Raw genomic sequence first — 16169 nt, 5'->3', positions numbered from 1 at the left:
TAAAGGACAGTCAGCCCTGAGAACAGCTTCATGTACTCACTCCTGAGTTGTTCTATCCCTTTGGTGGCCTTGTTTAAGAGGTCTTCTGCCTCCTTCTTCATGTCCTTGGCCTTCTGGTTGATGTTGTTCAGACCTCCAGACTCTCCACCAAGAGAGTCCACCTTCCCCTGCAGCTCCCGGTACCTGTTCTCTGTGTCGTTGAGACTCTGGGAGAGACAATGCTATAATATTAGTTATGATTCCACTTTATTTACCATAAAAAAAATCCTGATGTTGTCGACAATATCAGCTCCCTTTTATCCATTCTGGGACAGGCATGACATATATTGTTTTAAATAAAATCATAAAAAATCCGCCCACACCTGCTTCAGTGAGGTTGCTAGGTTGGTGGCGTTGTTAGCCAGTGCGTTGGCGTCCTTTGCCATCTGTCTGTTCTGCTCTGTCTTGTTCCTGAGAGCTTCTACCTCCATGGAGAGGTTGTTTAAACGCATCATAACATCCATCTGCTTATCCTGCAGCTGTGTTAGCCTCTCATTCACCTAGACAGGAGTGAAACAAAAAAGGTTAAGAATTGAGGGGATGAACGAGGAAATAGGGGAATGTAGTATGTTGATGTTGGAAAGAAAAGCAAGCACAAGCAGGTGGTTCAATTGCCTGTAACCTATAACTAGGTAGAGTATGTGAAACAGCAAATAAGATATCAAACACACAGCTAATTTTCAAGCTTGCTGTACCTCATCTGTAGCGTTCCTTGTGCTGTTCAGGTTGTCTCTGGCCTTGCTCAGGGCTGTTCGTGCTTTCTGTATGGCCTTCTCAGACACATCCAGTGCCTGCTGGGTACGATTGGCTGTATCCTTCACTCCCTCTGCTCGGCTCCTACACGATGTCACCAGAAATGAGACAAATACAAAAGGTTGTTGTTATTATTATGACGTAACTGATATAGTAGGTAAGGTTTACCTTAATTTAAGGTGTTTGTGTAGCATTTCTACACAAACATAAAATCACTGCCACTCAAAAAAAACAAAACAAGTCAAATAAAAATACCAACATGAGAGACACCATCAAAACTTAAAAACTGAACTCTATGGTACAAAAGGGAAAAACAGAAAAAATCTTGAGTTTTCATGGTAGGAAGTTACTGTAACCTCAGTGTATGTTGTCCAGTCTGCCCGAAATTTATCATGCTTGAGTTCTGGCCTGACTACATCTACTTGCAAATACTGAGTCAATTCAATTGCTCCACTTACTGGGAACAGGAAGTAGGCCTTGTGTGACAAACATCATTTAATTCACATGAATTTTAAGTTGTAGGGCTCTAGTTTCCCGGCGCAGCGCAGGGTGGCGAACCCTGCGCAGAGCTAGTTTTGAGCAGCACAACCCGAGGCGCGCTCAGTTTGGTAGTTTGGCAGACCGAGGTGTGCTGAGATGGGTGTGGCGGCGCAGCAGGGGGAGATGTCGACAGATCCAGCTTGGCGCAGTGACAGTTTCGTGCCAAAACGCTTTGCCGAAGGTGCGCTAAAAGTTCGCCAGCTGAAACCAGGTCTACTGTCACCACAGGCGGAGCGCAGCCGGTGTAAATTTTGTTGACCGGCAGACAGTGCACACACGTCACCAAAATCTCACAGGCAGGTTACCAGAATATCAGGCACATTAACGACTGTCCCGTCACATCTGATGTCAGATCAAAGGGGATTGGCACCGTTTGGCACATTTGGCACGCGTAATGGAAACCCAACCTGATTTGATTAACACAGCTGCAAACTAATGAGTTCACATCCCTCTCAGCCAACCACAAACAGCCACAGCATCAGATAGGGAGTATATATTCAGCATCTGTCATCTTAGAAAAGTCAAAAGAAAAGAAACAGAGTGAGACTGCGAGAGAGAAAGAGAGAGCGCGTGCGCGCACAAGAGAAACGCAACATTGATTTACAATTGTGGTGACCTCCTCCCAGGCTACCTTTGCATCATCAGCCCATGGAGGTCTGCTCGCAGTTCCGTATATTCGGACACTGCGAGCTTGGACCTCCCGGACCAAAACATCAGTTTCCTCCTGGGAGAAGTTTGGCCGTCTGACGCTGCTGCTCTCTTCTGCCATGGCGAATTGAGTAAACTCTCATTACGCCTTCGCGCGGCGCATTTAAGGGCGAGGAGAGGGGCTCATTTGATTGGTGTGATGTGAATGGGCTGTGTAAAACCCACTCCACGCCTTCTCTCCTCCCTCTTTCCGACTTGCGCAGGTAGGAGGGATGGAGGTGGGAAAGAGGAGTAGCTGCGCCAGCGCGCACGGTGTGCCAAACTTGCAAAATCCGCCTGGCCACACCCAGTTGGTGAAGCACAGGTGCGCTGCGCCCCCGCCTCGCCTGGTCTGTGAAACTAGAGCCCGATGTCTCTAGCGCTACATAGCAGATACACAAAGTGATACAAAATTTGCAATATATCATTTTCAGCACACAAGGGAAATAACGTCTAACTCGTTTGTGATGTCCAGTGTTGTGGAGATGCATGGCTGCATGTGTGTTGTATTTGTTCAGGCAGCTTTGAGCTGGTGTCTCACACCAGAATTGTGCATTGAGCAACTGTGCTCTTTCTGACAGCAAGCAAGATGGTTTAGGCAAATGTGGTCTTAATTTAAAAAGCAAACAAGAAAAACAGAAGCCTTATTTACTTGGCATCTTTAGCTTTGTTGAGCAGCTCCTTGGCTGTGCTGATGTGCTGCGATGTTTGGTTGATGATCCCCTCAATGTTGGTGAGGTTTGAAAGGCTGGTATTTATCTGCATGACCATTCTGTCCAGAGCAGTCATGTTGACCGGCAGGGTGATGGACAACACCTGCCGAGCCACTTTCTCTATGCTCTCTGGATCTGCTCCCTCCTCTGGACAACAAAGGGATGAATGGGAAAAATTCAGTCACCAACATCTAATTTAATACAAGAAAATAATTTCTGCCACAATGGAAATGATAATTATTATTATCATATACCAGTGAGGAAATCTCTGATCTTCTTAATGAAATCTTTGAGCTTCTTGTTGTTGTTTTCAAAGTGGTCCTTCTTTTTCTGGGCTTTCTCCAGTGTGTTCATCGCCTGGTTCTTCACGTCCTGTGTCAGAGAGGCGATATCCTGGAGCTGGAGACAGGAAACCAAGATGTCAACAGAAAGACCTTATACTTTATAATCATAGCAGGTAAGAGAGTACACCACCACTTCTACACTATATTCAATAAAAATGACCTTTCTTGCCACTCTCTGCAGCTCCTCATCGGCAGCGTTCACTCTGTCAGTGGCGTTTCTGGCAAGATTCAGTGCTGCTACAGAGGTGCTCACTGTCCCGTTGCATCCCTCTCCTCCACATACAGGATTGCCCTGATCGTCACGGCAACCGGCACCTCCGCATTGGCTGTCTGGGCAACTGCCATTGACACTGCCATTGCCATGACCACCACATACCTGGAGGGAGCACCAGTGCATTATCAATCACATGAAATAGTTGGGTCAGTGGAATGAGAAAAGGATTAAAAATACATTCAGAAACAAATTTAAAGGAATACTTTATCCCCAAATGACCATTCGTATATGAATCACTCAGCCTGTGTTATGATTAATTTGTGAAGAAACTCTGTTTTTCTCACATGCCTCCATGGTGAATGAAGAATCCAAAAAAATGAGAAAATTCTTGATGAATTGAAGTCATAGGGGTCCACATTTAACAAAAGCAAAACTGTATCAGAACATTCAACAAAACTTGTGCAGTATAATCCAGGTCTCATTTATTCAGTCAAATGCCGAGCACTTACCAATCAGACAGCCCTTTACAATGGGCACTACAGTACCTATTGAGGCAACGGTAGACCAGCTGCTACCCATGTTCAGCAAGGTAAAATCACAGTTTTGGTTGGCTTTGAACAGAGCATAGATAAATCTCACTTTTAGGGGGAGGGGGGAGACAAACAAACAAAACAAAACTGGCCAGTTCACTCGGTGAAAAAGTCCATCGTATGGGCAGGAAGTCAAAAACTACATCTGAGGCAATCTAACTGGAGTTTAAAATCCTTAGTACATGTGCAGATCAGCACGTTTCTGATGTCGGGTCTTCATCAGGGTTTTTTTTTTTTTAATCTTTAAGTGACTCTTTGCGCCATCCTTGAAGAGCACCTGATTTTTTCTACAACCAACTACACAGAGTCTTAACCCAGTGCAGCACTCCCTATTTTTTCCTCAAGGAAAATCAAAATTTCAATCTGTTTTTCCACCTTCTGGGATAAACTGACGAAATAATGAATAAATTAAATCCCCAACACTACCTACCTTGTGACTGAGATGATGGACCTTCTTGTCGAGGTCGTGGGCTTTCTGCTGCAGCTCATTTAATGATCTGTTCTGAGCAGCCAGAGCGCGGAGGAACTTGTCTTTACTGGCATCCAGCAGGTCCTCAGTGATAGCACGGGTTTCTTTGGACTGTTCCACAGGACTGAGAGGCCCGGACACTGATGCATTGCATTTCTCCTCAGCCTCCACTGACTCCCGATAGTATTTCTTCACTTTCTCAAACTGATCTGTGAGAAAACAAGCCAAAGTTTTTATACTTTTATGTATAATAACTAGGGGTGACCCTGAATAGTCGATGATTCGGTGATTCGATTCGGAGAAGTCTGATTTGACTGCCAGTCACAAAATGTGGTTATGAAACAAGACCGTACCATTCTGACTATATGGGGGTGCTCACTACTGCTGCTGAACATCTTGATTTGACACAGAATGTATTTGTTTTCTAGTAATTCATGTTATATAGCCTATTTTGATACAAACATCGGCCTAATTTCTGTTAATAAAAAATTGAAAATGACGCATGCGTTTAATCAGTAGGCATAATCATTACTACGCATGAATAAATCACTCAGTTGCTCGATCCAAATAAACTGAGGTGAGTGAGTGCACTGCAGGACCATCAGAGCAGCATTGGGGCCTACGGTGATTTACGGTGGCGGAGCGCATAAACAAACACTTTGGAGGAGGTATGTGCTCTCAAATCAAACTTTTTTGAAGGATTATTCGTTTCAGTGTCTTGAAACGAATTTCACCGCTGATTGTTGTCTTGACAGACTCTGATTTTTTATTTGGCTACTTTTTGCCCGACGTGGCCAAACAAGTGAGAGCGGTGACGCACGGTCCGTGTGGATGAACTTGTATGAACCTGAGTTGAAGTAACTTTAAGTCAGAAAGAAGGAAAACTGTTTCTAAACCTTTTGATGATGTTTTTGGATGTTTATTTGTGAATGAAATGGCAAGTTCTGATGAGTCAGAAACAACTCCTGTTAAAGACATGGATGAGGCTGCAGTGCATCTGCGCTCATCTAGAGCATCATACCTTGATGAAGTGAAAGGAATAAAGATGAAGATAAAATGATAACCATTTTACTTTTATTATTATTATCTTATTATGCCAACTGAAGAATTAAATTTGTTTATTTGGGTGTTTTAGCTCTTTTCTCTGGAGCGGAAACTGACGCAAATGAGCTCATTAATCAATGAGGGGGAAAACAACATGATTCGATGATTAGTCGGCTAAAGGAAAAATCTGTCAAATCAGATTCGACTATGAAAATTCTTTGTCGGGGACACCCCTAATAATAACTAATATTAGAATTTTTTTCATAATATTTTGCAGTTGCTTGATTGAGGTTTACTTACTATGAATGTATCATTATTACTTTACTTGATTAAGTTACCTGCAAATCCTGAGGTGAGGTAGTCATCCAGTAGGCGTTGTTTGTGAGCCACAGTGGCGTTGACGTTCCTCAGCTCTCTCTCTAGGTCAGCCAATGTGCGCCTCAGCGCCCTATCTTCTTCTGCTGTTGTATTTAGCTCTCTGGTGACGACCATCAGACGCCCGTCGGTCATGGCGATCTCAGCCCTGGAACACATAGAGCAGGATATTTTACATAACATCCAGGCAGTTGGTGGCAGGTGACAGATCATCCTTAACATCCTAAATGAACATCCAGACACTATGTGACATCATCACCTGAGGTCATCGATGCTCTGTCCAATCAGCTGGTGGATCCTGTCACTGTCCTCTGCACTGATCAGATCCTGCACTTGCTTCAGCTTCCTCTCCAGCTCTTTGATGCGTGTGTCCCCGACTCCTGGAGTGATCCCGCTCTCCAGAATCTTCTGTATAATGTACTGGATGTGTTCCAGGTCCCTTTTAATCTGGCACACCGTATCGTCCCACAGTTGGAAGCAAGGGTGACACTGGACACACTTGGGAAAGTCACCACTGAAGCCGCGTGCACATTCATCACAGCGCTTCCCCGCTGCTCCCTCCCTGCACTCGCATGCCCCCGTTAATCGATCGCACTGGGCCATCTCTGAGCCCAGAGGATGGCAGTTACACTCTGATGGAAGGACGGAGGAGGGGAGTGAGGAAAGACAGGAGGAAGAACACAGAAAAAAAAACCAAACATAAAAATGATCTGCAGGTCCAAAGACTGTAAGAATGAATCTAGTAATGTCTTAAAGATGCAGGTAGTAATGGTTTTACAATGCCACATTGTCATCCAGATTTATCATCATTTAGTTATTTAATTATATTATTAATGGAAAAGGAGTCGGGCCTGTGTAGACACAGGCTGAGGTCTGAAGCTGTGGCTGCTCAGTCAGTGATTGTGTGAGGCGAATGAGACTGGACCAATTTACAGAAGAAGCCAATGTGTCCTCTTTTAAAAGAATTTTGGTTTTAGTGTGATTTGGCATGAAGCACTAATGGACTGTTTTACAGCTTCATTAAATGTTTCTGCATAGTTTCTATTCAAAACAGAGGACTCACTCTAGCTTGACATCACCAGACCAATTCCCAAATGGCAGTTTTTCTAGAGTTACTCTTTGTTGTCTTGTGTCTTTATTACCTTTTCCTCATATTTATGTACTCTTAATAGTTGTCCCGTAGTACAGTGTAGTAAGGTTTGTTTTTTATTTTTTTAACTTGTCAATGTGGTGCAACACTTGTCAATATAGTGCAATATATTTTCTCAAACTCTGCAATACTACTTCCCATTGACTCTCAGGAGCAGTCTGCATTTTTCCACTATTTTAAGTTCATTTTGAATAACTCTTGTACTTATCTTACTGCTATCTTACGCTATTAGGCACTGGTTCACTTTCTATCTTATGTATTTTTACTTATATTTAATACTCGATTGTTCCAAAAATTGGGCCCAGTGTGTGACCCTGACCTGGGGAACCCACTGGTTGTTCTGGTTATTGTTTTTTCTTTAGTGAATGTTAATTGTTGTTACAGTATTTTGTGTTACTGTAATGAAGCATTCTCTGGTACAGGAATTTCCCATAGGATAAATAAAGTTGAACTGAACTGAACTGAACTAATTTAAGTTAAATTAAATTAAATTAAACTAGAGCATGCAGAGGTGAGCTGTGATGGTGTTATGTCAATATACCTGTGAACAAGTCCTGCTTTTTTTACCGTCATAATTTAAAAATAGCACTTGAAGGAGCAGTGTAAAGGATTTAGTGGCATCTAGTAGGAAGGACTGCAGATTGCAACAGCTGAAACTTCTCCTCTGTTGCAAGCATAAACCAGTTAGGAGTTTTGAAGTCTTTCAGTCTTCACTATTACGGAGGGTTTTTACCATTAGCGTAATTATCTGCAGAGGTCTCCTCCTCTCCAAAACAAATGGACCCACTGATTTAAACAAGTAAAAACACTGAATAAAACAGTTTCGCTTTTAAAAAAACAGTCTGTGTTTTTCTGCTGCTGTTCAGTTTGTCACGGTGGAGCTAAAATGCAACAATGCAGATGGCCCTATTTAGAAACAATGTTTGGTTTGTCTGCTCTGGGCTACTGTAGAAACATGGCAGTGCAACATGCCAGACTCTGTGGACAAGGATCCGCTCCCGATGTAGATATAAACTGCTCATTCTAAGGTAGTGAAAACACGACTAATAATATTTTCAGGTGATTATACACTAAGGAAAACCTACTTATTATATTGTTTTCCATCTCTACCAATATATCCTAAACCCTACACACAGGACCTTTAAATAGAAAGTTCCACATCAGCTGAAGCCATCTTGGATGCTTTAAAAAATGCCTCAGTGGTGCTCCTTTAAATTAGGCTAAACTAGGTTTATGCTAGTCCCCAGCACGAGGTTGAGCCATAAGTGACGTCATCATGTATTTTGCACAAGTTGCGTAAGTTGCAAGTTCTCAGTCGTCATCTAAAACCTGCTGCATTTTTGATCAGCGGTTGTGTTTGGCTCAAGGCGGGCCAGGTCGACTGGAAAGTGTGCATAAGAGGGGAACCAGACACATCTTACAGAGCAAATAAAACATGAGCTTGCAGATTTGTCTGGTTCCCTGACTAAACTCACCATTCCTGTTCACAAGTGCTATTTATTCACTAGTATTTGTCAAAAAAGTGAGTTACCTTGACACTGCACCTGCGGGTCTCCCCAGTGGAACTGCTCACACTCAGTGCACTGTTTACCTCCAAAGCCTGGACGACAGTGGCACTGGCCTGTGAACTGTAAAACACAGATTGACAATGACTGGAAGTGAGATGGCTAAGAATATCTAATGATCAAGAATAAAAACATGTTTTTTTGTTGGAGCTCATTTTTGCATTATGCTTCATGTTTCCTCACCATGTTGCAATGAGTGCCCAGAGCGTGTTGTGGGTCACAGCCACAGGGCTCACAGCCTCGTTCCTGACCGTAGTTCCAGTAGTTAGGAGCACACTGATCACAGTTATGGCCGGCAACATTTTCCCTGCAAGAGCAGGCTCCAGTCTGCCGGTCACAGTGACAATGTCCATCACTGCAAGCAGACTGGATGGTGCCAGCAGTCACACAGGTGCAGCCTGAGCAGAGAAACATATATTCAGTACACAAACAGAGAGAAGACAGTATGGTTCATCTCTGTGGATACAGTAAGTGTTGCATGCCACTGGGACATATAGATACAACACCCTTTGGTTAAAACAAACTGTTTGTACACACAAATAATGAAATATTACAACGCTCAGTTAAGATTTCAGTTGTTCATATCTAAGGCATCTTACAGGGAATTTAATATACAATTAGCTTCAGTCATCTAGGATTACAAGAAAACAAAGTTGGGGGCAAAATAATAAAATGTGAGTTTTGCAAATGGTTACAGCAACAAAAAGATGTACTTCTGCTGTCAGCACTCACGTCTGCAGTCGTGGGCCAAAGCGTTGCCATAGTAACCTTGTTGACAGTGGGCACAGGACGGGCCGTCGGTGTGATACAGGCACTTGAGGCATTGGCCTGTCCTGGGGTCACATGACTCAGGGTCCTGGGTGTCGATGTTGCCATGGCAATTGCACGGGAGGCACTGCCCACCAGCTTGTTCTGGGTTCCCATAGTAACCAGGGGCACACTGGGCACAGCGTGGCCCTAGGGAGAGAAAAAGGGAGAATATGTATGACTGTTAGCTTTGAAAGTGCTTTTCACTGATGTGGAACTAAACTAGAGGGTTAAGTAGTGAAGATTTTATTGTAGAGTCATTACAGTTTCTATGATTTTCACACTATCAATCAGACAGAGACAGTTTAACGATATAATACTAAAAAGTGATCAAACAATATAAGAATATCTGAATGTCACTGCAGCGTGATAGCTTACCTGTGTAGCCTTGTTTGCAGTTACAGATGATCTGGTTAGAGGAGAGGTCAGCTTGACAGGAGTGCCCATTAAAGTGATCTGAGCCAGGGTTACCAGGACAGGGGCAGGGCCGACAGTGCTCACCTGAACCAAGCACTGGGTTTCCAAAGAACCCATTCACACAGCTGGAACAAATGAGGGAGACATTTACCACCAGTCTGATGACCAAGGATGAAGTTTAGTCAAGTCTGACCCAGAGTGATTCTTACCGTTCACAGAGGTGTCCTGCTGTATAGTCCCTGCAGTCTCTGCACTCCCCGCTGCGGGGGTCACAGATGTCCGCGTGGCCGTTACACTGACAGGGGCTGCAGCTTGGAAAGCCCCACTGGCCTGGTTGGCAGTCTGAGCACTGACGCCCAGTGGCTCCCTGCCTGCACTGGCACTGGCCTGTAACTGGGTCACACTGGTGGCTCAGTGAGCCGTCTGGGTGGCAGTCACAGGCTGGATGGGAAGATTTAAAGGGTTACATACAGCTCCTCTATTGACGTGAACAATCCAGTAGTCACAGTGTAGTAATGGAGCCCAACCCATATCTGACAGGCATTCTCCCAACAGTCTGGTTACTCACAGAAAAATGTGTAAAAGGCACATTATGTTATGTCCACAAACAAAAACCAAAGAAGTAACGTTGTCAACGAACAAGCACAAATTCCACCTGTAGGTTATCAGATGATTCAATTACCCAGCCGTTACCGAACAGGCTTGAACCAGTGTACTCATCACCCATCTTTGTGGGAGAAACAACACCTCTGACAAGCTTGGATAAATACACTGAAATCAGGTGTCATTTCTGGTGTATCTACATGCAACACAGCTGACACATTCATCTGTTAAGCAGAAGGATTTACACCCCAGCTCGCCACTGTTTGAGTGTGTGAATGTAAGAGAAGAGGCAGTGGGGATGCTCTCAGCTATGTACTGGGACAGCACACGCAGATGTCAGGCCTCATTCACCAACCGTTGTTAAGAAGAAATTTCCCCTAAAACCCATGTATGCAGTTTTCACAAAGATTCTGACATTCACCAGTGCTCTCTTCTTTTGGGATTTGTTCTTATGCATGAACAGAATCTACTCACACTCAAGAGCACTCTTACACGTATTTAGTCCTGACATGTTTGTGCAGAATAACTGCTTGTATTTTCTTCAATTCTACAGTTGTGTAATATTGTAGGATTTATATTACAATAATAGTTTTTATAATTTATTCTAATGTATTTATTTTAAACATTGATTTGATTATTTCACAAAAGGCATTATGGTGTTTTAAAATAAACACTACACTTCAGTTCACATGCCATCTAATAATTAGTGATTAAATATGCTAGACATTGTCATTGGTGGGTTGGATAGATGGCGACAAAGCAACGTTACGAGTATGTTATTATTAACTTACAAGAACACTGGTTTACAGAATTTCTTTGTATTTTTGGAGACGTCGACAAAAGGTATCAGCAACGTCAGCTTTGGTTTGACCTCGTGGGACTGATGGGACAGGGACAGGTGTTATCATGCGACAGACTTTGCTGATCAGATAGCAGACTCACCGGTGCAGCCATTGACTCCAAAGCCGTAGGTTGCTGGGGCACACTGGTCACAGCGTCGACCCATCACATTGGGCTTACAACGACACTGACCTCCCACCCTATCACACTCACCACTGATGGAGCCCTGAGGGTCACACTGACATGCTGGATACAGATACAGATAAAAGGCAAGACAAAAAAATCAGCCAGTTATTATTATTTAAAAAGCAACCAAGGATTTGACCCGTCACTGGGTTTAAACCAACATCCTCTGAATTTCACAGTATTGACTTACGTAGAGCACCATCATGAATGATAGATGAAATACTACAGATGAGTTTGGAGCACATCTCAGCCAGGGCGGGCATTGGTGTGATCATAAAGGAATCCAGACACATGTATCGAGTCATCTCATCCCGCCGCTGCTCGGCCTCTGGCTCGTTACCTTGGAAACCTGGAAGCTCAGTGTATTTGGGGATCAGAACCAGCTATTGGGGGGAAAAAGGTTATAAAAGAAGGATTTCAGTGCTTTTAAAAAAGGGTTTCACAAACAGTTAACAACTGTACAATCCAAAGATTTTTTCTAGAATTGTGCTTTATATTGACAGGAATCATTGTGAGTAAAAACAGGACAAATAAATACTGCACTACCAAAATCTGTTTCATGTTTACAGAAATCACCTTAATCTCTTTAAAGGAGCCTTAAAAGGATTTCTGCTTGCTTACTTTAAAACTAATCCCACACCCAGATATATTCAACATTTGCATTTGTAATTTTCCACCACAAGGGGGAAACCTCATAGTGTGAAACCTTCAGCAATGAGTTAACACACACTTTTCCTGAAACCAGGAAGGTTAGTCTCTAATGATCTGCACTGATGCAGCCATAGCCAAAGCAGACTACTTATTAAAGATGGGTATGTTAATATTGAAACGTACTGCTACCCAGTGGTAGAGGAAGTACTACTGTAAAAATACTGTTACAAGTCAAAGTCCTGCATTGAAAATGTACTAGTAAAACTATAAAAATTATAATGAGAAAATGAACTTAAAGTATTAAAGTACTCACTGCAGAAAAATATTATACTGTTATATACTGTGATATTAGATTATTATTACTCGTGATTAATCTAAAATCAGGATTTTACCTTTTTTTTTACTTATCGGTTTGATTTTTCTAATTATGTATTTGAACTATTTTCTATCAGACTGAAACTAAAGATTATTTTCATTATAGATTTATCTGCTGAATGTTTTCTCCATTTATTGATTTATTGTTCGTAAAAATTCTGAAAATGGTGACATCTTCAGTGCCCAGCCAATAGTATAAAATTCAAAATGATTAAAAACAAATTACAATTATTGAAATACTTAAAAGGAAAATCCGCAAACCCTTACGCTTGTGGAGCTAAAACCATGATTTTTTTTTTTTTTCATGTAAAGTGACTGCAAACATTAATGGACTAATTGTTTCAGCTGCTCTTGTGTAAACTGTTGGGTAGTTTAATTTTAACAAAACATCATCGTTCATATGTATGCAAAATCTTAATCTGTACTAAAGCTGTCAAATAACTGTAGTAAAGTAAAAGTATATTTTTCTCTGAAAAGTAGTGGAGTAAAAGTGCCATGAAAAGAAAAGACTGAAGGAAAGTACAAGAACCTCACATTTGTACTTAAACTGGAACTACACCCATCTTCAAAATTCATACATGTTATGCCTATGGTCTATGACAGTTCAAAAGTATCAGTAAACAGGAACAACTCCCAAATCCAAAACCTAGAGTGCTACAACTCAAATGTGTGATGTCATAGAATATAAGACCCATAGACAATGAATTGTTAAAGATGTCCAAGGTGATACCGAGAGCACCCAGGGCATTGTTCTGAGTATATGGGTACATTTTCTGTTTCAGAACTGAGGACACTACAATAGAATAAAGCTCATTTGGGAATAAAGAAGAAAAGAAACATCATGTGGGTCCACACAACCAGGCTCCCAGTTATTGTATTGTTATGAAGCAGCTCCAAATTTTATATTTGATGACATCACAAGTTTGAGACTTCTCTGCTTTCTGACTTTCAGCGAGAGTAGCTCATGCTCATTGATTGAACTTTCCCAGGCCACGGAAACAACATACTGGAATTCTTAATTTAGGTGGTGTTCCCCTTTAAGTACAGCACTTCAGTTAATGCACTTAGATAGATTCCACCACTGCTGCTACCTGTCAAAGAGATACAGAGGTGGATGATGAGGGTGGTGGGCTCACCGAGTCAATGAGAATGAAGGCAGTGAGATGTCTGTGTGAGACCCCATGACGCTGAAACCTGATTGCAACCACGTAACGATTACTGGGCTCGAAACAGAATGGCCTGGGCATCTGGATGTATCTGGAAAAACATAATACATACCGTAAATAAAAAACATTCAAAGAGATAAAAGCACAGGTATACTGTATTTTAATTCATGTCAAAGGTCACTTTTGATCACCTTTGCTTAATCTTAACCAATCAGCAGCGGCTACAATACATTTACAGACCCATTTCATAACTCCATACTGCTGCGTCGCTGGTAGGTTTTTAAAAACGGAATGACTGTGTAAAGTACATAAAAGTTCTCATTATGTCATGTCTGTATTTCTGATACTTATTATATTTTCCCACATAGATCTGAAATCTATCCATCCATTTCTGCTGTTTAAAGGGATAGTTCAGATGGGGTGAGGTTGTATGAGGTATTTGTAGTACTGACACAGAAGATAAGCAATGTATTGCTGTCCACGACCTTGCTGTCAGACAGTCCTTTCCGATTTCCGATTTTTTACATTTTGTTTGTTATTTTAGATAGTCAATGTATGTGTGGTCATTATTTACTAAAGATGATTGACAACAGAAACACAATATGAAAGACAATTCCTTTTTTATCTTTCTGGAAATTTAATAAAGAATTTCAACTTAAGAGAAACAGTACATGTACATGTCAAAAGCAACCACTTTTTTTTACCAGAGGCAATTAGATACACTCTCTACCTGTGTTTGGTTTCCAACCCTCTCTCTGTGTTTTGGACCACTTTGTTAATTGGTTTTGGCTGATGGACCAACCACAGAAGAAAACGGAAGGCAAGCTACGGTCCGCTGAGACAGCCAGATCCGGGCAGACCCTGACCTCTTAGTTCCAGATGATTTCAGACTCTGAAAGGCTTTTCAGAAGATTGAAACTTAACAGTCTTAGTGTAAGGCTTTGCCTGTTCTTTATCCTATATCCTACTCCTATTTGCTTCCCTCATTTCAAGAATATCAAAAATAAGTAACACCTAATCTTGTCTAATCTGCAGTAATCTGTTTGATGTGTTGACTTTGCAACAGTGCAATAAGCTTTTAATGTCAGAAGATCAACATGAGGTCAGTAAGGTGCTGAATGATTTCAGGCTTTTAATGATCTTCCTGTTCAAGCAGATGAAATGAGTCTACTAACAAGCCTTAAAACGGGTAATATAAGAACAATCAAATGACTTGGACTCAGATTAAAAATGAAAATGTGTAATGCTCGAAATATAATTATCTATTAAACAAAAAATAGTTTGAGATGAGGCTGATAAGAATGACTTAAGAATGGACAGAGTTGAGGTTTGACCTGATGGTGATGCTTAATGAAAACTTAAAAGGATCATCAAAGTTCTTACAATTCATCCTGTGGGGAACATTAATGTCTGTTCAAAATTGCAGCTGGCAGGTACAGTGGACATTAAACACACCTATAATTTCAGTATAGCTACCTACAGGTCAAAAGGTCTGGGGAAAAAAACGTTGCTTTGAAGTCTCTAAGTCATGGCTCATACCGATGGCACACTATTGTCTCCATTATCTGTGATCCTTGGAAGACTGGCAAAAAAACTAAAGCTACAACAGCTTCAATGAACCTGGGCCAGGTGTATGGTTGCACAGGTTGGACAATAGGTTTTGGCAGTGGTGTAGTGGTAGCTGATGAGGTAAGAGTACAACTAAGTAGAAGGGTAAGTTACCATGGAGGAAGTGAGTATGCTCTCCTATATATTTTTTGATAGGTGGTTATACTGTACTATACAGTCAGAAAAAGAGGTGGATATACCCAGTATTCCTGCGTATACCCTCCACTACACCACTGGGCTTGGGGGGTATCAAAAAAGTGTACTGAGAAATCCACAAGGTATGATTTTCAATACTGTCAAAAATACAGATGCTCCTCTTTCTATTATAATGACAGAGATGCTGTACTGAGGTGATGTAGTGCACAGCACGCACCACCAGAGGCCAGTCTCTACTGGTGGAACAGGCAGCAGAGCTGAGAAAGATGGTGACTGCGAGTGGTGGGGATAACAGTATAAAGGTAGTAAAAAAGAACTAGGCTCGTAGTTGAATGCCTTGAACCAGTCAAGTTGCACTTACAGTTTGAATTATGGCCAAAAACATGTTTTGTGAGGTCACAGTGTACTTGACCTTTTGACCTTTGACCAAATTCTAATCAGTTCATCGTTGAGTCCAAGAGAACGTTTGTACCACATTTCAGAAAACCCCCTCAAGGCATCCTTTAGATACTGCATTCACAAGAACAAGACGGATGAAAGGTCACAGTGAACTATGAAGTGGACGTTTGTGCCAAATTTGAAAAAAATCCCTTAAGGTCCTCTTCAGATATCACGTTCACAAGAATGAGAAGGACGGACATAATGTCTACGTCCTCCCAAGTATTGCCACATAAAGCTTTATCTTGATAATGACTACTGTCAACTATAGAAGCAATTTATTAGCCACATGATTTTATTTAACACATCATATGTGTTCAGCCCACTGATGTGACAGTATCTGCTGCTGCAACAAGTGTTATCGAGTCCTGCGACAAGAAGGATGTGTATCTTCTATCTATTCATTATTCTATTGGCCAGAAGTATTTAAACCCAGTAA

The 16169-nt window shown here is 41.7% G+C and overlaps 1 protein-coding gene across 2 annotated transcripts in view; it reads right to left on the bottom strand.

Annotated features, from left to right (window-relative positions):
• Positions 1 to 16169, bottom strand: part of lamb2l (laminin, beta 2-like) — a 72877-nt gene that overhangs the window by 990 nt on the left and 55718 nt on the right. For both annotated transcript variants that reach the window (XM_049580955.1, XM_049580956.1), the window contains 17 exons: positions 13499 to 13619; positions 11527 to 11719; positions 11253 to 11396; positions 9917 to 10148; positions 9669 to 9832; positions 9216 to 9440; positions 8667 to 8881; positions 8450 to 8546; positions 6028 to 6400; positions 5732 to 5916; positions 4311 to 4558; positions 3237 to 3452; positions 2987 to 3131; positions 2672 to 2879; positions 735 to 876; positions 363 to 539; positions 41 to 206 (listed from right to left, as the gene is read on the bottom strand). In XM_049580955.1, the coding sequence (XP_049436912.1) occupies positions 41 to 206; positions 363 to 539; positions 735 to 876; positions 2672 to 2879; positions 2987 to 3131; positions 3237 to 3452; positions 4311 to 4558; positions 5732 to 5916; positions 6028 to 6400; positions 8450 to 8546; positions 8667 to 8881; positions 9216 to 9440; positions 9669 to 9832; positions 9917 to 10148; positions 11253 to 11396; positions 11527 to 11719; positions 13499 to 13619 (3251 nt within the window). The remainder of the gene's footprint in view (positions 1 to 40; positions 207 to 362; positions 540 to 734; positions 877 to 2671; positions 2880 to 2986; positions 3132 to 3236; positions 3453 to 4310; positions 4559 to 5731; positions 5917 to 6027; positions 6401 to 8449; positions 8547 to 8666; positions 8882 to 9215; positions 9441 to 9668; positions 9833 to 9916; positions 10149 to 11252; positions 11397 to 11526; positions 11720 to 13498; positions 13620 to 16169) is intronic.

Source organism: Epinephelus fuscoguttatus, linkage group LG7 (assembly GCF_011397635.1).
Source record: "Epinephelus fuscoguttatus linkage group LG7, E.fuscoguttatus.final_Chr_v1".
NCBI lineage: Eukaryota > Metazoa > Chordata > Actinopteri > Perciformes > Serranidae > Epinephelus > Epinephelus fuscoguttatus.
This window is presented reverse-complemented; position numbering and strand designations above follow the sequence as displayed.